General features: G+C 45.5%; 1 protein-coding gene across 1 annotated transcript in view; it reads left to right on the top strand.

Moving 5' to 3' along the window:
- The window catches only part of LOC142907777 (tripartite motif-containing protein 14-like), a 33,240-nt gene extending 19,453 nt beyond the window's left edge, over positions 1 to 13,787 (top strand). Inside the window, exons 4-8 of the mRNA XM_076057565.1 lie at positions 2,874 to 2,969; positions 4,750 to 4,983; positions 6,053 to 6,075; positions 7,099 to 7,235; positions 9,375 to 13,787. Of these exons, the coding sequence (XP_075913680.1) occupies positions 2,874 to 2,969; positions 4,750 to 4,983; positions 6,053 to 6,075; positions 7,099 to 7,235; positions 9,375 to 9,982 (1,098 nt within the window). The 3' untranslated portion in view covers positions 9,983 to 13,787. The remainder of the gene's footprint in view (positions 1 to 2,873; positions 2,970 to 4,749; positions 4,984 to 6,052; positions 6,076 to 7,098; positions 7,236 to 9,374) is intronic.
- The last annotated feature ends 11,124 nt before the right edge of the window (positions 13,788 to 24,911 follow it).

Consider the following 24,911-nt stretch of genomic DNA (forward strand, 5'->3'; position numbering starts at 1 on the left):
GATCTCCGCAGTGATTCTGTCAGGACCTGGGGTCTTGTTTTCAAAAACTTTACTGCTGACTGAACCTCTGTGAAGGTCGGTGGGAGATCCAGGTCTTGAATAGTGGGGCAGTCAGGTAGTTCATCCAGAACAGAGTGGTCTGCAGGGGAGGGTTGGTTGAGAAGGGCTTCGAAATGTTCGGCCCATCTCTGTGTGATCTTTTTCTGGTCCTTTATGAGGGTCAGGCCATAAACCGATTTCAGGGTAGAGACAGAGCAGTTTCATGGGCCATAGATGGTTTTCACTGCACCATAAAAGTTGTGCATATCATTTTTGTCGGTGTAGGATTGTATTTCGTTCACCTTCGATACCCAGCACTCGTTCTGCAGGGCACACATTGTAGACTGCACCTCCTTTATTATTGCTCGCCATCGCTGCCGAAATGTGTCTGATGTGGGTTGTTGATTATAGCACTGTGACCTTTGTGCATATCTTTGAGTAAGGAAGTTATTGGTGCAGAGTTTTAATCGAACCAATCCTTGTGTCTTATGCGCTTGTGGCTGAGGGAGCCGGCTGCTGCCTCATATAGCCTTGAGCTGATAGAGGACCACTTTCCATCAATGGAATCCTCTGCGCTTAGGAGAGGCTCAACGTCTTCCAATTTCTCAGCCAGAGATGATCAAAGGTCGTTCCGGACCACAGCATTTCAGAGCCGGGCACAGTCAAGTTGCTTCTTTCCTGACTTTTGGAGACAGGAGAGCGCACTCTCATCTGTAGTTTGGTCGTGATAAGTCTGTGATGAGTCCAGCACTAAGCACCTCTCATTGCACGGGTGAATAAGACATTTTATATCAGAACGTCTCACAATGATGTAATCCATTAAGTGCCAATGTTTGGAACGTGGGTGCTTCCAGGATGTCTTATATTTGTCTTTTAGTTGAAATATGGTGTCCGTGATGGTCAAGCTATGTTCAGCACAAAGGGTCAATAACATCATGCCATTTTGCATAAGCTTGCGCAATGCCATGCCTACCAATAACTCCACTCCACACCTGGTTGTTTTTTGCCACTCTAGCGTTGAAGTCACCCAGCAAAAATATATCATTGCTGAGGATGCGACGGTGGGCCTCATCTGGTGCTTGGTAGAAGCGATCCTTAACCTCGCTCTCTGATGGTAAAGTCGGTGCATAGCCACTTATAAGTGTGGCATAGCGCTTCTTTGGTAGCGAGAAGCATACCGTAATGAGTCTCTTACTCATGCCAATCAGACTCTCTGTGAGATTGAGTAGGAGACTGTTTTTTTATTTCAAATCCCACACTATGTCGATGTTGTCCTCTTTGGAGGTATCCGTTCCAGAAGAAGGTATAACCCTGGCCGCCCTCCTTCAGGGAGTCTTCATCCAGGAGTCTTGTTTGGCTAAGTGCAGCAATATCAATGTTTTATCGCTTAAGTTCTGCTGCAACTACGGCAGTTCTTCGATGGGGTCTCTCAGTGTCCCGGTCAGCATCCAATAGGGTTCTTACATTCCACGTTGCCAGTTTAACGGAGATTATTTTCTTATTATATTATTGGGTCTTTCAGTAAAGTCACTTAGATAGGTTCAAAGAAAATAACCTATCTACGTGACTTTACCGAAAGACCCAAGAATATGAATTCCAGCAGTCACGGAAACTTTAATTCAAGATTTATATTCTTATTGTGTTTTCGACTGCAGACTGGAACAACCCTATAGGTGCGGTTACCTATCCACATAAGTTTGAGTTTGCAATGTTTAGGCCACCTTTTCAAGGCCCCTCCCCATGGGTGATCAGTGCGGATCCTATATAGGACTACTCAGTCACACAGAGGTCTGCCGAGAGCAGCTGCAACTCAGCCCCAGCTGCTAGTGACCAAATGCCCTGTGCCGCTGGCGTGCAGGGGTCTGACTAGGAGCTTCGGATATGTTCGTACCTACTCCCGTCGCCACACCACTCAACGCCGCCAGACTTTTGTCCAGTTTTCCAGATGCTCGATTCACAGAGGCAGAAGTGGATACCTGCGCAAAGAGTATATTTAGAGTGCGGTTGAGGGTGCGTAAATCCCAACAGCACTTCTTCACTGCAATAGGGTGGAATCCAGTGCAAAGGGAGAACCCAGGATGACTGGCCCTCTTCCACAGTTGCAGGAGGCTGCCGGAGCTCCAGTCTATCGGAGGACCGCCTTTCGCGCGCCACGAGCACGTTGCTTTAATCTCAGGGTGTGCTCCCCTAGCTTTTGTCTTCCCAGACTTCTCCAGAAGGCAGTGGGAACACGGCTATAGACACAAAGACAGATACAACATTTTTTTTATTGTAATAATGTTAATAAATACATAGGTTTGAAGAAATAAAGTAGTGGGACTTGCGTACCTGTGCTTAATTTGTGTTCAACGATTTAGCTTCTAAAAACATCTGGCATGTCTCACACCCCCAGAAAGGGCATCTCGCACCCCCAGGGGGTGCGTGCACCCCAGGTTTAGAACCACTGGTGTAGTGTATAGCGTAGTGTATAGTGTAGCGTATAGTCGTGTCATGAATAGTAGTGTAGTATATCATTATCACGATCCATGAGGCAAGATAGCCCGGAGTAGGTGCCCACTGCACTTTTCTTCACTTGTTGTTTCCACTTTCTCCTCTGTCTTGAAGTGCAAATATGGCTCAAGTTAGTGGCTACATCTTTCTGGCACCAATCCGCTGATGACGCTTTCTTCAAGCCATAATTTTCTGTGTTTGGTTTTCCTCTCTTTCTGGTTCCTTACATTTTTTCTGAACAACAACAACAACCCTTTTCATTTAATGGGTAAATATCGTGTATGATTTTAATCGTTTTGCTATAGGCTTTTTTTGTTTGGTTTGTTTTCTTCTTCTTAAAACAGGAATCCCTATCGCGTTCACTCCAACAACTTATGACACATAATGGGAAAGTTGCAGCAAGATTGAATATACTGAAGAACACGGAAGCCAATGTAGAGGTGAGACCCAATAACACAATAACACAAATTCCCATGAAATGAAGATGATTGATGATACAAATAATCGATTTTATTACCCTTCCTGGCAATAATAATAATTATAGAGTTGGTGTTTACGATGTTCAAACAGCAAATAGACACCAATTATATAATTCACTGTGTAACAAAAATAGTTTTTTTGTTCCTGGGTAGTAAGTAAGCAAAGTTTGTGGTGAATAATAGCCATTTTCTATACTTTTGAGGCATAAGCAATTCGAAAATAACACTACCCAGGAACAAAAATCGTGTTACATCGTGAATTATCACGACAAGGCATGATCAAGTCTGCACCAACCACAACATCACACTTGTGGTAAAACGTTAAAACAAACGTGCTTTGATAGTAACATACCCACTAGCTTTGAAACAGAAAAAAAGCAGCTATATTGGCCAACCCGAGCTATTGATACTTTGATATTTGCATTGTCATCGTGCTGTGTTCGCCTTTTGGCGTTATACTTTGGTATAACACCGGGACCCCTTTTTTTACCAGTATCACTGATTGTCGTGCACCAATATCAGGATGATCACCTTGATACATCTGATGGTCATCTTGAAAAATCTTGATTCTGGTTGCAGGTCAATCAGTTCCAAGGAGAATGCCTACTTTATAATCAAAGCAGTTTTTTTTGCATATTTTACCACAAGCATGGTGTGTGGTTAATGCAGTCTTGATTAGGCCTTGTAGCGATAGTCGCTGTCCATTTCGGTTTTTGGGTGCCCTCGTGGCTAGGAGATGTTATCTCCCATGCCTCGTATGCAGGAGGTTGTGGGTTCGATCCCGACCCTGACGATGCCTGCTGCTGTATGTTTTGAGTTTGGTTCTCTCTCTCGCTCTCCTCATCGTTGTGTGGATTTGTCTCCAGGTCCCCTGTTTTTTTCATACACATTTAGAATCAATGTCAGGCATTTAGATTATTTGACTGCTGCTTTAAATTTCCACCTGATGATAATAAGCTATTTGGTTGAGCTATCAAAAATATGTTTGAACATCTTAACACCTCGTATTTTTATCAGAAACAGTAAAGCCTATTCTTACGTAAATTTGTCCTTCCTACACGAATTCCTTTGTTTAGATCAATACCTCACATGCTCATTTTCGTGCTGCCCTTTGATTCAACACATTAGTACCGATTCCACTTAAGACCGATATCAAACCGGCCACCACCCGACATAGCCAATTAGTATGGTGGTTTGTCATGCCAATAAAACGTGCCAATTTGATATTTGTTGGAGAGTAAAACCCCCCACAACATTTGCAATTCATATACTGATGTTTCGCCAGTAATTATAAACAACCAGCCATATCAGGTGACAGCCAGAATTGTGGAGAAATCCTCCTGTTTCGGTCTTAAATATAGGATAAATAAATGTGATGTCAATTGTGAACCAATCAGAAGAGAAGAGGGGGGTTAATATATTATTATAAATTGCAATAGACATCTACTATTGGTTGGGTTTTTGCAAGCTGCCGTCATGCTGGTGTGGCGCGTTGCTGATGCTCCTACCAGCTAACTTTTGGCGAATTGAGCGGCAGCTCCGTCAATTGTTCTTTCTCGCACGCCACAGCATGTCCAATGCCCCTTCGCCTCCGCCAACCCACACTCTCATCTACGTGGCGAACTTTGGACGAATGACAGCTCGCAACTCACGTGGGTCATGCTCATCCATGCAGCGGTGGTACTTGTAGCTAAAACTGTAATCTTTTCACGCGGAAAATTATATTCTCGTCCCATTTCAGGGAACGTCGGCAGCTTTTGACAAATCCATAGACGACGCTTTTAACGCTGCAATCAAGTCCCTCGAGGAAGAAAGGGCCACACTCAAGCAGTTGGCGCATGCAGAGCAGAGTAAACTATTGGGCCTAATCCATGGCCAGATGGCGCCCCGAGAGAAGATGGTCGCTGAGATGGTGGCTGTCACCAAAGAGGTGCAGGCGGCTTTGCAGGAAACGAATCACGTGCGGGCTATCCAGGTACGTGGTGAACAGAGGGCACCAGTAGTGTGGAAATCGTCAATAGCACCTTCTGCTACTGCTGCTGCATTGGCTGAACGAATACAGTGTTAAAAGGTCGCGTTCATGACACACACACACACAAAGTGCCTGCCACGAATGAACCACACAATACTTTTGGTGATCTCGTCAAGGAGCTGTATACCACCATCACGCGAACTCCTGTCATCCTCGCAGCAGCAGCAGCGGCGGCGGTTATTGGCTCAGCCGTCGAACAAAAGCGGTCAACTCTTCATTTCGTGGCATTTTCAAACACGCTGCTTCTGCGGCCATCTGGGAAAATGTTTCCTTCTGATATTAGGAAGCCACTGAGAGCTACGGTGCACCTTTACATCATCTAGATTGACAAACCCATTTCTTTAGTTTAACACGTAGGTTTTTTTGTTGAAAGAGAAACCCTATTTTTGACTTAAAACCATTAAATTTGTATTTCAATTTTTTAAGTAAAGTCTTAGGCTCGCAAACCAACTGACCTGGAAGAACTAAAACATGGTATTGTGAATGCTGAGTCATCATGCATGCCTACAGCTGTGTTTTAAAATGTTTTTTTTTCTGAACGATGGGCAACATATACAAGTTTATTAATAATTCGAGCATATCTAATCAATACCATAACATTAAATAAACTAAAACGTAAATGTCTATTACGTGCAGCATTCATATTAAATTCATATCAGCATCTCGAATGACAATACAGATATTATTGGTTCTTTCGGTAAAGTCACGTAGAAGGGAAACAATAAAATAATAAAAATATAAAACAATAAATTCTCACAACGTTTCGACGGCGACACAAGCAATCATCATCAGGTGTGAAAACCTTCTACGTGACTTTACCGAAAGAACCAATAATATGAATCCCTGCAGTCACGAAAGCTTTAAATCAAGACAATACAGATATTCAACTTTTTTTTGGTGTAGTATTCATTTTGGTACACTCCGTATATCAACATGAGATGAGGTTACCCTGAGATGGTGACCAGCTTACCAATGGATGTCTCACGCGTGCACCCCTGTCCCTCTGTCGCAGGTGAGCGGTGATTTGGAGAGAAGGTAGGTCGGACACCTTCACGTCACTCCACCGCCACTCAACTCCCCAATCCCAGTTTAATTGAACATTCAAGATTCATGTTTTACTGGTACCACGATGGTGAATAAATAATATGCTCACTTTACCCTTCCCCGCAATGATAACACCAGAGTTGTATTAATATGTCGAGACACCTACGATCACAAGGCCATCATCAAGTTGTGTTCACCCGCACATCATACTTGTAGTGAAATGTGCAAACACACTTCCATCATAATAATCTACGCATTGTCCTCGGAACTGATTGGCCTACACCAGAGCTACAGTCTCCTTTATGGCCTTGTCATGAAGGAAGCTGTATTATTGCCATACTTGTATTTATCATCATCATGATAGTACCGACCCTGACGCCTGCTGCTGCATATTAGGAGTTTGCATGTCTCTCTCTGTCCTGGTGGTTTTTGCTGCTGTAACCGTCAAATTTCTAAGCCACTTTGTTGAGTTATCATGTGTGTCCAGGTAGCTTTAAAAAAAAGTTATTACCTCAGTGGGCTTTGCCTGGTAAAATCGGGTTGGTTTTGTTTTATTTGTATGTGTTTGGGTCATTTGTTTTTTTACCTTTTTTGTACTTTTCACTGCGATCATGTTTTTTTGTATTGTCTGTTTTAACGTTGTTACCCGTGCCTACTGGACATCTGTGAAAATGAGCTTTATACCTCATCGGATTCCTCCAGGGGGCTGTTGCTCTGGTGCAGGCCAATCAATTTTGAAGACAATGCATACATTATTATTATCAGTGAACGTTTGTTTTCATGTTTTACAACACGCATGATGTGTGGTTCACCCAGACGTGATGATGCCTTGCAATAAGGGGTGTGTCTATTTAGTGTTTGAACATCTTAACACAACTCCTGTATTATGATTCTTATTCTTACCGGGAAGGGTATTGCAAGCCTATTCTTTGTAATCATCTTGATACTGGCCAACAAAGGTTTTCCCATAGATCCACGATAATCTTATTCCTTATTTGTTTCTTCCACGTTCAGGATAACGGCCGTGATGATGAAGAACCCGCCAAATGACAACATCGTGACTAGAGACCTATTTTCATCCTTGCATGGCCTGCTGCAGAGTCTCTCCCCCAGAATCTCCAATTGGAAGACAGAAAACGCGATGCTCAGAAGTAAGTTTGTGTGCGTGCGTGCGGTGGCACAGTGGTTAACGAGTGGCTGCGTTGCGAACCAGGCGACCCAAGTTCAATTCCCGCTCATGGCCACCAACACCAGTGATGATTATATGAACCGGTCCTGGGCCCCCAGCCCCCACCCCAGCTCAACTCATCCTCAAATGAGTACCTGGTGTGGTGTGTAGTATACATCGCCACTGGGGAGACAAATGTGCCCAGGTCTGGTGATAGCCAACCACCCCCTCAGCGCTGCTCGATAACAACACTTGCCCCTGCAGACTGCTACAGGCTATACAGGGGATATTTTTTATTTGGCATCAAAGTTGTGGAATAGAGAACACACTTAATAATAATATAATGAATAATAATTTACATTTGTAAAGTTCTGCATTTAATCCGTAGATCCACCAATGCGCCCCTGTGTATGGAAAGCCAGGAAATAAACAGAACCTGCAGAGGGCAAAAGGCCATAACTAGGCAAATGGTAAAGGCCAATTTACCCATTCACTCACCCACCTCACTCACTCACCCACCCACCCACTCACCCACCCACTCGCTCACCACACCTCACTCACTCACCCACTCATTTACTCACTCACCCACCCACACACTCACTTACCCACCCACTCGTTCACCTACCCACCCACTCACTCACCCACTCATTCACTCACCCACTAAATTACTCACTCACCCACTCCCCGAATCACTCACCCACCGTTCCTGTTATCTATTTTGATAACGATGAAAACGCTAATAAGTGGTACATCTGATGATCGAATCTAATTAAACACGTATATTTATATAGCCCTTCACTCCAGGCGCTTGATGAACATGGCTTACAACACGGTGACACAGAATGGAATGGTGTAGTAGCGGGCTACCAGGTGGTTCTACTCAGGGGATCACAAAAGGGACTACAGGTGAGGGAAGGAGTGGAGGGGTGAGGAGGAGGGAAGAGGACGAGAATGGGCAATGGAGAAGAGGTGTTGAGGCTCTAACCACCCTCCTGCTATCCGGAGCCTCACTGCCATGTGGGGGAAGTGGGATGCCCAGATCGCGTGCTGACTGAACACGGCAGGTGCAATCAGCTATTCCGCAAATGGAAATATATAAATGAAGGGAGTTACCAAACGCGTCAAACACGAATCTCACATTAATGTGACTATGTCTGTGTGACCACGCCATCCAAAAACAAAGGAAAGCTTCTGCCGCCTATGAATTCAGAGTTTGGGAACGAATGACTGCGACGACGTGAAGAGGCGCAAGAGAACGGGCGGCAGCGGTCCAGGCGAGCTACAGGAGGGAGAGGGGTGTTCCGTCAGCCCTCAAACGACCTGCTGTGGAACACACCGAATCACAAGCGGGGGGTGGGGGGGGGACGCTGGTAGACAACTTGAATGGACACTCGAATGGGGCGCAAATGAGCGTGGAGAGGTCGCATGCATAGAATTGCACTGAGAGACAGAAAGGGTGCCGTACGCATTACAGAGAAAAATGCAAAGGTTAGTGGCATCATCTTGACTTGGCAGGGAAACTTTTAGGGGGTTTGGGCTTTGGGCAGTTTACGTCGACTAGCAGGACCGATGGGTGATGTTGCAGACTAAGAGACAGAATGGCAGCCCAAGGTGGAAATGCACCTAAAAGGACACTCTCCCATGGAGATAGAGTGATAAGTTATCAGTTTGTGTGATGAAAAAAATTATATGCATTATTACCCTTTCTGTAAAAAAATAATAATACTACAGGAGGTGTTAAGATGTTCAAACACCAAATAGACACACCTTTTGCAAGGAATCATCAAGTCTGCATGACTCACACATCCTGTTGGTGGTAAAACATGCAAACAAACACACTTTGATGATGTACACGCTGTCCTTGTGTATATAGTTAAGAGACAACCCAACGGTTTTGTTTTTTGGCGATCGCACTCTTCGCACACCCCCCGAGTACCCGGTGTAACCACGGGCAGGTGAAACCTCTACTTAAACCCAAGATCTGAAAGGTGGCAGTGCAGCTGTTTGGGATTCTCCAGCACCGTTGTTTGTCATTGTATCAACAACAGCAGAAGCAGTCCACCAGCTAAGGGAGCCGATGACTAACCGCTGTCCTTTCCGCGTGCGTTCTATGACCGAGAAGATTTCAGGAGCCCAACCCTTGATGAAGATACGCTCCACTACCAACTGGACGCCGACGACTGTGGCAAGGCCCTGAGCCTGTCTCGGCCCCTCAGGAGGCGGCGGGACGTGACGGAGGGCTGTGAGGCGTTCTCCTACTGGAGGCAAGCGCTGTGCGAGGAGGGCTACACCTCCGGGTTGCACTACTGGGAGGTGGACGTCAGCGAGTGCGTCGAGTGGTGTGTGGGCGTCTGCTACGGGTCGATGGAGCGGAGCGGCAATACCAGCGATGCGGAGCTGGGTGAAAATGCCGAGTCGTGGTGCATCAAATACAGAGACGATGATGACGACGACGACGATGGAAATCTGAGTGCCTTTCATGATGCAGAGCAAACCGACATTGAATTCAGCTGCGATGGTGGCCGTAGAGGCTGGCACATCGACAGGGTGGGCATTCTGCTGGACTGTGACATGGACCGACTGTCATTCTATGATGTTTCACAGGCACGGGTCCACTTGCACACCTACTACTTTGTGCAATACGATGGTCCACTCTTCCCTGCGTTCAAAGTGCTAGACGGCAGCATCACAATAGCCACGTGTCCACGCTCCTGCGCTGGCCTCTGCTAGGCTTCTCAGGAGAGGTGACGTGGACCCAGCATCAGAGCACTCTGTGAGCATTGCTGTTTATTTTAGCCGTTCTGGCACTGTTGCTCCCCTGGTTGATTACTGTCATAGATGTGCACTGTTCACGTCACCTTTGAGATAGATTTCTATAGACTCGCATAACTATCCACAGACTTAGTTCAACACAAATAGACTCAAATATCGACCTATTGATACCCACAGATTCAAATAGATACGCATAGACTCACATATATACTTATAGACTTGTATACGTACCCACAGATTCACGTACAAATCTACAGACTAATATAGATAACCAGATATTTAGATGAACCCATATACTCACATAGATACCCACAGAATCACATATAAATTAATAGACTCAAATATAGACCCATATTCTCGCATAAATAACCACAGGTTCATGTAGAAATCAATAGACATACATAGATACCGATATATTCATATAGATACCCATAGACTCGCATAGATACCCATATACTCACATAGAAAACAATATAAACTCATGGCGTCATACAGAGCCTCATATATCTACGTGGGAAGTTGTGCTTATATGGTTGGAATCTCGGTTCCCAGGGACAATTATATTACGTGTGTTTGTGGACTTAATGGAATGTTTCGTTGTGGATGAGAGGCTCCCTCTCCTCTGTCATGAAATGGACCAGTACTGCCTGGACCTCTGAAATACAGGAGATCCGGTGAACCGGTTCTGGCTTCAATAATTTTGAGGGGAAGACAGCTCTCCACTCAGCATAGGAAACTGCCAAACAACAGGGATTGCCACTTCTTTTGAACAAAAGAATGAAGGGGGTGTGGGAGCGTGGCGGTGATGTCTAAGAAGCTGTAAGTTACAGTGTTGTATATATAGGCCTTTTTCCAAAATTGATATTAAGAATGATTTTGCCAATATATATTTTTTAATCATTCGTGGTGTCGCTTGGGGGCCAAAGGGGGTGAGATAAACCCCCCCTCCCCTCACAGCAGCTGCCTCTCACACTGGAACCAGGCAGCCGGATATAAGCCATAAAATATAATAAAACCCAAAACAAAGCGGGGGAATTACTAATGAGACACGCGGGAAATATACGTAGCCTCAAAGGCCCCCGTTTTAAGAGCACAGACAACCAGGCGCCATGAAGGAACAGGCAAATTCTACAATAATTTGCCTTTTCGTTTCTCTTAATACAACGGTTAATGTTCAGAACTTAGCGACAAAATGAGTCGACATAGACTGCCAACACAATCACTCCGATTAAAAACCAGACTACAGTCTACATAGTGGATTATTACTTCTCATACATATTTTAATACTAATGTTAATACTAATGTTATTCACCTTAAATTCTATTACCTTTTGCCATCTACGTGACTTTACAAAAACCAAGGGATATCAATTCCAGCAGTCAAGAAGCTTAACTGAAACTTAGCTATACCTCTAACCTTAGGACATCAAAATATAACTCGAGTTTAACAGCACAGATCCCTGGATACAGACGGGGGAACAAACGTTAATAAACCCTATGAACACACGTGAAATGACGATGTTAAATCACGAATCGTGGAAAACATAAACCAAATAATGATTATAAAGAGTTAAGCCAGGGGTCATCCAGGGGAGATGGGGCGAGGTGGGTCGATCACGTGACCAAGAGAAAAGGATTCCATAGATGAAGCCTCCCGGCCGCCTTGTCTCCTAGCAGCATGGGGTAGCAATAAAACCACAAAGGGAGAGACCACGACCCCCATTGAGATAGACAAAGGTGACACCCGACCGCGAAGGAAGGAGCCAGGCCTTGAGGAAACAACTTATCACCCCAATAAGTAGAACAAACACATACATACCCAAACGAGGGATGACAAAAACTCAGCAACAAGAATAAGCAAACATTAATGACTGCCAAAACACTCACTCCGATTAAAAACCAGACTAAAATCTACATAGTGGGTTATTACTTCTCATACATATTAATACTAATGTTATTCTTGGTTCTTTCGGTAAAGTCACGTAGAAGGGAAACAATAACATAATAAAACTGTATGTCCGGAATCCCTGGCGTCTACAAACTAAGTTGCCTCTGTGGTAGTAGTTACATTGGAGAAACCAAACGACATGTCTCAGACTGCATTCGTGAACACAAAGCAGACCTAAAACACGGTAGGACCAACACCGCAGCCGTGGTAGATCACTGTTATAATTCAGTAGGCTCACATGACATTGACTTCTCCAAGACAGAGGTTCTTTGCAAGCCATCTGGCTACCATGAGAGATTTGTTCATGAGGCTATCCACATATACAAACAAAGAGATAATTTCAACCGAGAAGATGGATTCTGGCTTAGCAATCATTGGAAGGATTTGATAAACCATTTCGGATCTTAATTGATTGTTCACGCTTATGGTGGCTTTCAGACCGCATCCATTATTTTCGTCTCCCCCCTCTTTTCCGAACATAGATGGACTCGTCCATCTGAACAAACTGTCAAATTGCTCTCCGTGGTGCTAACGTTAAAAAAACGCCACTTTTTTCAATTATTTTTCTTGTGGTTTTCACACTTGATGATGGTTGCTTGTGTTGCAATCGAAACGTCGTGAGATTTTGTTTTATATTTGTATTATTTTATTGTTTCCCTTCTACGTGACTTTACCGAAAGAACCAAGAATATGAATCCCTGCATTCACGAAAGCTTTAAATCAAAATACTAATGTAATTCACATTAAATTCTATTACATATTGCCGTCTACGTGACTTTACAAAAAACAAGGAATATGAATTCCAGCAGTCAAGAAGCTTAACTGAAACTTAGTTATACTTATGAACCTCAGGACATCAAAATATAACTCGAGTATAACAGCACAGATCCCTGGATACAGACGGGGGAACGGAAATTAATAAAACCCTAGGAACATACGTGGTGATACAATCTTAAAACACGAATCGTGGAAAACATAAACCCAATAATAATTATGAAGAGTTAAGCCGGGGGTCATCCAGGAGAGATGGGGCGAGGGGAGTCGATCACGTGACCAAGATAAATGTATTCCATAGACGAAGAGTCTCCCAACCACCTTTGTCTTCCAGCAGCACATGATAGAATTGCATACGCAGGCAGAGGGCATCTCTTATAAATAAAAAATCAAATGCCACGATGGAAGCACTGTAAACACTGCCACAAACATACCTTGAGTCACGTACAGAATCATAACTATAAAGTGGTACGGTATCAAGCTATAGGAGGTAAAATAAAATGTTTAACTTCAAAAGCCTCAACACACCCCTTTGTGAGAGGGAAAAGAATGTCACACCGGGAGGGAAGAGAAAAGGGGGGGGGAACTCCACCAGACAGGGGAACCCCCCCTCCTTCCAGATTAATTATTGCAGAGGGTGGAGAAGAAGGACGCACTCGGGAGCAATCTGGAGCATCTGTTTCCCTTTGATGGGGGGATAGCTGAGGAGGGGGACAAGAATCAAGCCAGGGTGAGACTTAACAGATGGCTTAATAAATGAGAACACACAAACATGGACACACGTACAATCCTACCCCCCCCCCCCCCCCCGCAGCATAGAGTGAAATCAAAGGAAGTTCCGGTCCTTTGTGAGAAGGCGAGCCAGAGGAAGAAATTTTTGCATAAAAAACAGATACGAGCCATACATCGCTATCACAGCTACCAGTGGCAGAAGACGGCGATCAACTACAGAAGATGACCAACCACAGAAGATAACAGCCAGCCACCGAGGGCGATCAGTCACCGAAGAGTTATGTGACGGCGGGAAACGTCAAGCAATCAACGTCGAAAAAGGGCGGAAAGCACCAGGCATCGACCAAGCCAGCATCGCAGAGAACCAGCTGCACGCGCAATCGACACTGCCAGAGAGACGGAGCAGGAGAGAGCACGCCGCAGCGTCACCAGCGCCACCAAGCAAGGGTGTCAGCTGCCAGCGGACGAGCTGCGGGTGCTACCTGACGACAGGATCATCGCGCACCGATGGCGAGTGTCGTGCCAACTCTTCTACCCAGCTGTGGACAGAACTACTGTAGACCTGAGGAAGAGGGAGAGCCAAGCTGCCCGTATGATACACACACACCCACACATTACAACGCAAAGAATTGATCAAGAAGACAAACCAACCACACATAACATATACCCGGACTAATAGTAAGAAGACTCATGATAAGTGCGTCAAGTATCAACTGATAACGAAGAACACGGCTGCCATTGGGTTACGGGGAAACGGTCACTTAGAAGTATTTTAGTAGTTATTTTTCTTTTGATTTGCATAAATATTATCAATGAATTCATCGATGAAAACTAAACGTTTAGAAACCTAAGTTACGAATCTACACACTCACAGGGAGAATATTGTGTTGCAATCTTTCTTTTGAGCACATAATCTGCCCGCGAATTTATTGAAGCCTTAGCCAATTGATAAGTATTTGCTGGAGCAGGCATACTGAGGCACACCATTGTTCCAAATATTTCGTTAATTATGTAATCTTCCCCGTGAATTCATTGCCGTATATATTTTGCCTTTGGGACATGTTTCTTTATTGCCTTCCTATGAATATTGTTGCATGAAATTTTTTAAAGGACTTTTTCCTCTCACCGTGTATGCTCGCTAACAGTACAATCGAGGAATAATCGATTGTACTGTTACCCAGTTAACAAACTTGATCATTGAGGGTTAAATGTATGGATCAAATGAAGAGAACATCTCCAGGAGTAGTGTTGACAATTCCAAGCATAAGAGTTCACATATTAGAGGGTTAAGGTTTTGTTTAGAAATTAAAATTGCTTAACACAGAAGTGTCTGCGTGGTGCCTTCCTAAGGTCATGCATAATAATCTTAATTGTAAGAACTGTATCCTGCAGTGAGATTTGAATTTGGAGACCTGACATAAAAACACTAAGACATAATCAGTAAATGTTAAGCGAGTATAATTGTATTATACAGATTGATAATACGAACCTAGACAACGAAGCCAAGCATAATCTCGCATACTTACAGCACACCAGAAAAACTGCATACAATTAATTGTATGATCCCGATTGATAATACTACCCTCGGCAACGAGGCAGGGCATAATGATCATAACGGTGTGCATTAGCATAATCGTAAACTTAATACGATGATACATTCTTAATTAGCATTATTTATGCACATAATTACATAAATTAGCATAAATTCAGATAATTACACAGAAAACACTAGGCACCTATACTCTTTGGTTCTGGGTATTTTGTGCCATCAAACATTCCACTTCCTCAGCTCCCCATTGTTGATGGGGCAGTTGTGGAGAGTGCAGAGTTTTCTCTACTTGGGCAGTGTGCTTATGACCAGCTCCGGTTTGACAGTTGAGGTCTCACTCCGAATTAGCCGGGCGGCACTATCTTTTCATCAGCTGCATAATGCTGTGGGGAAGCTACTTGTTCTGTCGCTCCACACAAAGCTTCGAGTCTTCTCGGCGACAGTCATCCCCTCTCTTCTCTACGCTTGTGAAAGTGGACCCCTTTATTGGAATATATGTGCTGGTTAGAAACATTCAGCTTTCCTGCCAACGATCCATCCTGGGTTTAACCAGGCTGGATTGTGTGAGGGGCTCACAAATCCTCGAAAGATCTGGACACATTCTCATCAGTGAGCTCCTCTGGCAGGTAAAGTTGTGTTGACTTAAGTAGTCCAAATGCCCAGCCATCGCATGGCCAAGCAACTTCTGTTTGACCAGATAGAGGAGGCTCAACGAGCATTTTACGGCCTGGAGAAGAGATGCACTAATGCGGTTCGGGATGATGTTGCACTGATTGGACTTGCCAAAGACTGGTGCCAGCAGTGTTAAGATCGGCCTCGATAGAAGAGGCTAGTGAAGGATGCTATTGGGCAGTTGGAGGCAGTTGCCCTCAAACAACAACGAAGGACAGAGGAGCGATGCTCACAACAACAAGCAGAGCGCCGAGTGGCTTAAATGCAGCAAGTTGGCACAGTATACATCTTCCAATTATCTCAGTCATTCAACCCATGGCACCTGCGAGCCTTCAACACTTCACGTAGCCTTACAGTGCACCTGGCCTGGAACAGGCGCCATGGTGACATCACCATCAGTTTGTGGCGAATGGCGGGTATTGGTAATAGTATAACAAACTGTGGGGAGCGGTTTTGTAGCGGTTAACGACCTAAATTACGAACCCGGCGACCAAGGTTCGATTCCCGCTCAAGGCCACCATCAGTGATGATTATTTGAACTGGTCCTCGGCCTCCCGTAGGTTGACGCAGTCTCAATTGAGTACCTGGTGTGGTGTATAAATACGTCCACCAGGGAGACAAAGGCGGTTGATGTGCTCACCCACTCCTTCATGTGCCGTGCTGGTCCTCATGCTGGTCCTCATACGTGCTACTCACCAACACCACTTATCCCAACAGTCTGTTGAAGGCTACACGGGGTCTATTTGTCTTTGTAATGGACTAACTACCCGTGATACAACCGCTGCATTCAAGCTCTCTGAAGAGTTTTTGTTTTGTTTTTCACTCATTTTTTTAAGCACGATGTTCAATTTTGGTTTTAATTCCAAGATTATACTCTCACGACCAGTGCTGTATTGTGATTCCAGCTTAACCAGTTTTTTTGTGGGTGAGATCTTCTTGTGTAGATATAAAGTACAAAAATAAGTTAAACCATAACCCTCCATCGCCACCCGGCAGTAGAGGTGATCAAATCAAGGAAGTTGTTGGCCAACTTTAAACTAAACTAAAACTATTTTCCCAGGTAAGGGACACTGAGCTATGCAGCTCTTTTTTAGAAGCTACCTGACCACAAATGTTAGCTCAACCAAGTGGCTTATCATCACGTGGAAGTTTATAGCAGCCAAATACTCTGAACGTGTAATTTTGATTCTAAATGTGGAGGGAAAACCGGAGAAAAATTCACCCGACCACAACAGGGACAGGGAGAGACACACTCGCAAACTCGACATATACAACAGGCTTCAGGGACGGGATTGAACCCACGACCTCCTGCATACCAGGCGAGGGAGATAACATCTACCTTGCCACCGCGGCGCCCCAACTAGGATGTTGGAAACGCGTGTAAGGTTTATTTTTTAATTCCCCACGTTTCGTTGGAGATTGCACACGGCATAATGAGACATTCACAGCAGCTCTTTTTCGTGTGAAACAGCTTCCAGATCCACGTCAGTCAGTATGTGCCATGACGTCACAATGAGAGCCATGTGGTACATTCTGATCTATTTTTATCAATGCGTCACAAGTCTGGGCCTTGAATAATCTTGATGTAACTTTTATTATTATTATCCTCCGTTTTATCTCAGATGCCAGGCTACCTCATTCCACGAAGCACCGTGATGAGCTCACTAAAGTAAAATTTCCTTCAGCAGAACGGAGAAAAAGGAAGTCTATCCTCTCTACACAATATTGAATATGATCAATATTTTGTTGTCATCTGGAGGGAAAATTTACCTTCCATATGTCTTTCCCATCATCAATGGCCTTCAAGGTTACTGCTTTTAAAGTGCAACCATTTTCTTTACGGTATTCAGTTGGTGGCTCGCGGTGCTTTTAAAATTAACTAACAATAATAGCCAACTTAGGCACTGCAACAACAGTGGCCCGGATAGATTTTGAGGACCATTAATGAGATTTAACAAAAAGCTATTTTATTTTTGATGTTCAACCGTATATGCTGTTTATTGTCTCTGAACTGTCATTCTTAAACATGTTATTCTAAGTTTTGATGTTAGGTTAGTAACACAGAGTTAGTCTGTTCTGCTCTCCAGTTTCCTTGGTGAAAAGTGTTGCCCAATGCTGGCCATCTGGCTCAAAAACTTACTGAAATAACCAACAATAATCAGAGTTGATTACTGGCTGATTGGTTGTGATTGGCAGGTTAGGTTAGTGGTTTGTGATTATATTGAAGTGTATTGTTTGTTATAAAGCTGACGTTTTAATGCTAGTATGACTTTAGTTTAGTGTTAATTGGTTATTAATAGGGTTAATTTAATAATTGTTTTGGGGATTATCATTGAGGGATGAGTGATACAGTTTGATTGAAGAAGTTGTATTTCTTTGCTATAATACACGATCAATTGATTTATCTAAAATGGCTGGAGTTATTTGTTCCCATTGTGAATTTAGTGCTGAATACTCTCGCGGTTTCGTGCCAAGTTTATCGAGGTACAGAGGTCGGCCAATTGCACCCCCTGTGGCGGCTCGACCATTGACGGTTGACCGCGAGATTTGTGGGGGCTACCGTCCACCGCCATCATCGAATTGTCGGGGCCGTTGTCTCCCGACTTCCCCGCTACATTCGTCCCACTACCCCCCGGCTGTTCTGTGAGGTCCGGGCTACCGGACTCCACTTCCTCACCCCCCTGTACCCCCGACTTGGTTGCTGACCGCGTCGGCATGTTTCAATCGGTGAGGCTGCCTGCTCTACGCTTACAACGCGCTACGCTGTTCAGTGGCGGCGTGCCGTGGTGAGCGCGCTCGCAAAGTAAAACCCAGTCCCGCACGTGAACAAACAGGTATGGCGCGCCGATGCGTGATTCCCTCACACACACGCTCTACGCGCTCAGGCAATAACAAACACGACGCTGCTACCTGCCGAGTCCCATGCACCAATCACACGCGAGGGAGTGGGGAGTCGGGGGTGGGAGGCCACTGGTGTCTGCCGTGCGCGTGCTGCTGATTGGAGGGGGTCACTTCGCTCCGATTTAAAGGGCCGTTTAAACAGCCGCGCGAATACGCGCACGCCAGGCGCTTAGCTCGCTACCTCGCTATAGACAATTGCGCAGGCTCGCGACCGCAACACAGTCACACAGGCACGCGAGCGCTAAGTGCTACTGTAAACAATCGCACAGGTATGCGAGCGCTAAACACTACCGAAAACAGTCGCGTAGGGACGCGAGCGCTAAGCACTACTGTAAACAATCACACAGGTATGCGAGCGCTAAATACCACCGAAAACAGTCGCGTAGGCATGCGCACGCTGAACACTCCGCCTCGTGGTAAACAACCGCACATGCACGCGAACACCAAGCACGCTCTACCCTCCTCTTCACACTCCCAAAGACCACACGACACAGTTTATCCCCCTACTAGTTATTTTATTTACCGCGAGTAACCCGTTAAACTATGCGTGATTATGTGAGTCAGTAGGCCCTCCTAGCCTATCCTTCGGGAATCCTAGGCTCAATTTATCCTGCCTATCGCTCCGCTCTTTACCCTCGATTAAATCATTCACACTCACCTCTCTCTTACTTATGCTTACTTCCACTCTGTTGCGCTGAAAGCTGTAGACGGGCGAGGCTGTGGGTCGTCTCCGTAGGGGGTTGAGCCTGGCTGCGCTGAAGCTCGTCACACAGACGTCTCGAACGGCTGACTCTCCTGCTCTGTGGACCGCGATGATTTCAAGAACTCTGCCTCCGCATTTTATCCACCCTATCATGAAAGCATTCCGTGATGCTCGTACTCGCCCACCCGTGCCCTTTCATATTCGGGTCTATAATCCCACCTATGACAAAAGGCATTCAGATGCTTCCGCACCCGTGCCACCCTGTCCATTCAGAGGCTTGGCTATTCTTGTCCCTTTGTTTTCTAGATCCCTAATTCTGCCTAGAACAAAGGCGTTCCACTGTTCCCACAACCCGTGCTGCCCTGTCCATTCAGATGTCGGAATGCTCCTGTCCCGTTGTTATTTGGATCCGTAATCTCACCTATAACAAAAGGCATTCAGATGCTTCCGCACCCGTGCCGTCTGTCCATTCAGAGGCTTGGCTATTCTTGTCCCTTTGTTATCTAGATCCCTAATCCTAACAAAGGCATTCCGATCCGTGTGTGTGCGGTTTCACTCGCGGTGGCTCAACGGCCTCTGCCGTGACCACGTAACTTTAATATCAGGTCACGGCGCTGCGATGCATGTCAGCCTCGGGGGTAGATCGCCCAATTGCCCGGCCGCAGGAAACCATGAAGGCTTTCTTCAATTAGCTCAGAAGAGGCGACTCTCTGCTCCCACTCAATGTTCATTCACACGTGATGGAAGGCATATGGGTCAAAACGTTGGACATTGTGCAATTCACAAACTCATACTGGAGAGCTGCACAGCACAGCCACTGAAACCTGCGCAGTCTTAATGGCTACATTGGTTGAAGTATCCTTGCTGCACCACATGAGGAGCTAAAAAGTTGCCTGGCACGCGTTCGTATCAAGCCGGCTGTCGACTGCAGGCCACGGCGCACTGGAAGTTTTTGGGAGCTACCGGAACGCCATCTTTCCTGCAGATGCTTATCCTGGATCCCCACTCTGGCACGACCCAGCCGGTTTATACCGGTGTCGAATCCGGTCCTCCCTTGAATACCTTTCTTTTCTCCCCTAGTCCATCATCATCATTGTCCTCCTGCTGCTACTACCACTCTCTGCCCCCGGCTCCCAGCTATGAACAGGCCTACGCCAACCCCTATCACTACCCCTACCACACTCTCTATGATTACCCCTACTCTTATAACACACCCTATAACTACGCCAACCACTATCACTACCTCAACCCCGATCACTACCCCAACCCCTATCACTACCCCTATCACTACCCAAACACCTATCACTACCCCTACTGACACTACCCAAACCCCTATCAGAACCCCTACTAACACTACCCCAAACCCCTATCACTACCCCTACTAACACTACGCAAACCCCTATCACTACCCCTACTAACACTATCCCAACCCCTATTACTACCCCTACTAACACTACCCAAACCCCTATCACTACCCCTACTAACACTACCCCAACCCCTATCACTACCCCTACTAACACTACCCCAACCCCTATCACTACCCCTACTAACACTACCCCAACCCCTATCACTACCCCAACTGCTCCTTAACCACTCCTGCCTGTTCTCCTATCACCATAACCACACAACCACCACTTGTAATCCCCCGTATTTATTATCTCAACCACTATCATCTAATGTACAATTTAATAACTGCTGTAAAACACCTTAGATTAAGGCGCTGCTATGTAGTCATTAATATAAACTATAAGAATAAGGGGCTGCTATACATAAATTGTGGTATTCCAGTAACTTATATAGCAGCACCTTTTTCTTATATCCTCTATATATGTCAGTGCCTTATTGTTATATTTATATATATTTATATACAGCAGAGCCTCATTCGCATATCTTATATAGATTGATATATAGCAGTGCCTTATTCTCAGATCGTTTATATATTAACATATATCACCGCCTTATTATAGCTTTTAAAGGTTTATATATAGCAGTGCCTTATCCTTATACCCTATACTGTCCAGCAATTATTGGTTTAAGGGTTATAGCAGAGAAAGCAAAAAGAGAAAAAATAGGCTCATTCACATCTGTTTCAGAGATTTACAGAAAGCATTCGATATGACTAAATAAGATAAAACGTCGGCAACACTAATATGCATTGGAGTTTATCAACAAGATCTTATATCAATAGATGAATTAACCTTGATATGGTATCCTGAATTTGAGTTTTTTTATTATAAAGTTGTCATGCACTGAAGCGTTTCATGCTTCATTGGACTAAGACTTATTTTTACTCCCCCCCCCCCCCTTGACAATTTTCCAATGTAGAACCAATTCACCCTTGATTTAAAGCTTTCGTACCTGCAGGAATCCATGCTCTTTGGTTCTTTTGGTAAAGTCACTTAGTTAGAAATAAAAGAAAATAAAACAAATCACGATTTTTCGATCACAACACAAGCGGTCGTCATCAGACAAAGGAGTCAGCCTCTAAAGGCAAACTGTTTATAAGGGTTTGTGGATGGGCGTAGCCCAAGTGCACCAACAACAACAGCAGATGCACGGGCGGTGCACGAGTGCCAATGCAGCAACAATGCCAATGCAGCAACAATGCCAATGCAGCAACAATGCTAATGCGGCAGCAATGCCAAGCGCTGGGGATGCGGGGGGGGGGGGAATTAACTCGGAAAAACAGACTAGTACCCAGCAGATATGATGGAACAACCATAAACAGTTAAGGTTTTACCTGGTTACTAACACCCTTCCAATGATTGCTCAATTTGTATCCATCTTCTCAGTTGAAGTTTTGTCTATGTTTATATATCTGGATGGCTTCATGAACAAATCTTTTATAGTAGCCTGTAGGTTTGCAGAGTACCTTTGTCTCAGAAGCAGCAATATCATGCGAGCCCACAGCATTATAACAATGGTCAGCCACGGCAGAGGTATTGGTTCTGCCGTGTTTCAGATCTGTTTTGTGTTTGCGAATACGGTCCGAGACATGTCGTTTCGTTTCCTCAATGTAACTGCCACCGCAGGTACAACTCAGTTTGTAACCAACGAATGTGTGGTACCACCGCGGCGGAGCAGCTCCGTCGGAGGCCGTATTCACCACTGTGACACCGCCACCGGGGAGTGACGACGCCGACGCGGAGCGCCCCTCGCCCCCCCCCCCCCCCCCACATGTATACACACACACACCCCACGTAGGGCCGGGAGGGAAGGTCACCTGGCCGACGGGTTTTTATCCAGAAGCCCCTAATGGGATCAAGCTTCATGGTTTCCCACGGCCGGGAAATTGGGCGATCTACCCCAGAGACTGACACGCACCACGGCACCGTGACCTGACATTAAAGTTGCGTGGTCACGGCAGAGGCCGTTGCGCCACCGCGAGCGAAACCGCACACACACGGCACGGGGCGTGGGAACCGCGATATGCCTGTGGTTATAGATGGAATTAGGAACTGAATGCCTGTTGTTATCGATGGAATTAGGAACTGAATGCCCTTGATTATAGGTGAGCTCCCGGGTCCAAATAACAACAGGATAGGAGCATTCAGGCCTCTGCATAGACAGGGCGGCGCGGGGTGGAAGCATCTGAATGACTTTTGTTCTAGAAAAGGTCACGGATCAGCATGTGAAAAAGGACGAAAATAACTCAGCCTCTGAATGTACAGGGCGGTACGGAGCGTGGGAACCATGGTACGCCTTTGTCATAAGTAATATTACAGATATGAATATGAAGGAGCACGGGTGGGCAGGCGCCAGAGCAACGGAATGCCTTAAGGGTGTATAAAATACGGAGGCTTAGTGTAGCAAGAGAGAGTTCTTCTTCAACATCATCGCGGCCCACGGAGCCTTGGAGCCGGCCGTTCGGATCGTCCGTGTGACGAGTTTGAGCGCAGCCAGGCACGATCTGCTACGGAGACGACTCACAGGATCGCCTTTCTACAGCGTTCAGCGCAGCAGAGTGGAAGTAATCGTAAGTAGAGGAGAGGTAAGTTTGGGCTATTTAATCGAGGGTAGAAAGCGGAGCGATAGGCAGGATAAGCTGAATCTGGGATCCTCAAGGGATAGGCTAGGAGGGCCGGCTGACTCGCACAGACACACGTAGTTAGCGGGATACTCGCGGGGAACAAAACCGCTAATAGAGGATAAAACTGTGTCGTGGTCGCTGTGAGTACGAGGGAGGCGGAGTGTTTTTGTGCTCGTGCGCATACGCGGCTGTTTGCGGCGAATACGGGAGTGTAGCGTCTGGTGATCGCACGCACGCACGGTTGTTTACATCGAGGTGGAGCGCTTAGCGTGCACGTGCCTACGCGCCTGTTTACGAGCGTGCTTGGTGTTCACGTGCGTGCGCGGTTGGTTAACACGAGGTGGGCTGTTCAGCGTGCGCGTGCCTAAGCGACTGGTTTCGGTGGTGTTTAGCGCTCGCGTGCCTGTGTGACGGGGTGGCGGTCGCGCACCCGCGCGATTGTCTAAGAGCGAGGTAGCGAATTAAGCGCCTGGCGTGCGCGAATACGCAGCTGTGTAAAGCAAAGTAATCGCGGCGTGTTTGTTTTTGCTTAAGCGCGTGGAGCGTGGGTGGGAGGGAATCCCACGGTGGCGCGCCGCACCCGCTTATTCGGGGGTTAGCGGTATGAATGGAATGGGGGAGTCGGTGGGCAACGGCCCCGACAATTCAGTGATGGCGGGGGACGATAGCCCCCACAAATGTGACATCCATGTACATCCTGAAATTGATCATCTGAAGTAAACTTAAACATAACAGAAAATGTAAAATATTCTGATCACAGATGCTTTCCAACTTTAGCTCAAAGGACCACTTAACCACTATGGTAAAATCAGGAATTGAACCCTCAACCACTGCGCATCATACCACTTCAACAATTAGTCCGATAAGATGATCACGTTTATGTGGCGAAGTCTCCACAAAAACTACAACATTGAAGTGTCAGATCTTGATACAAAACACCACAAGGAAACTAATGACAAGAATAAACATATTAAAACAAGGTAGGACACCCACTTTGGTAGTTGTGCGATGAAGACAAAACTTAGTACTTTCCATCATACACACCACACAATATACAGCCCCAATTAACCAATTAACGCACTAAGCAGAGGTAAATCTTAGTTTCCCCTAAAGACAGCCCCTGCAGAAGTCAAAAGAAAAATAACGATGTCAACACGGTGTTCAGCATTCAAAAAATCACTCTTGCTTGGACATAATTGTTACATATTACTTGATCTAACAGACACGAACATACACATTCTAGAAATTCAACTTTTAACATATCCACTCAATATGGCTTAATAGGTATAACCACACGCAACATTATTTGTTCCAGTTCCCCCATACTTTATGTTTGACTTTTCAGCCACTACATTACATCCAGCCATCTCTTGGGATCCAAATGCATGGGATCAAAAGTAGAATTTCTTCAGCAGTCATTACAGCACTTTGAATTTACTATTTTGATTTAACATCCCTATCATTCTGTACCGTATGATATATGTGAAGATGCAATGACGGTGCTAATGCCTTCGAACGCACAGAACGATTTAACGGCTTATCACCCGTGTGTGTTCTCTGGTGTCTGTGAAGATGGAAT

The sequence above is a fragment of the Petromyzon marinus genome, chromosome 83 (assembly GCF_048934315.1).
Source record: "Petromyzon marinus isolate PM22_M1 ecotype Great Lakes invasive population chromosome 83, UKy_Petmar_22M1.pri1.0, whole genome shotgun sequence".
NCBI lineage: Eukaryota > Metazoa > Chordata > Hyperoartia > Petromyzontiformes > Petromyzontidae > Petromyzon > Petromyzon marinus.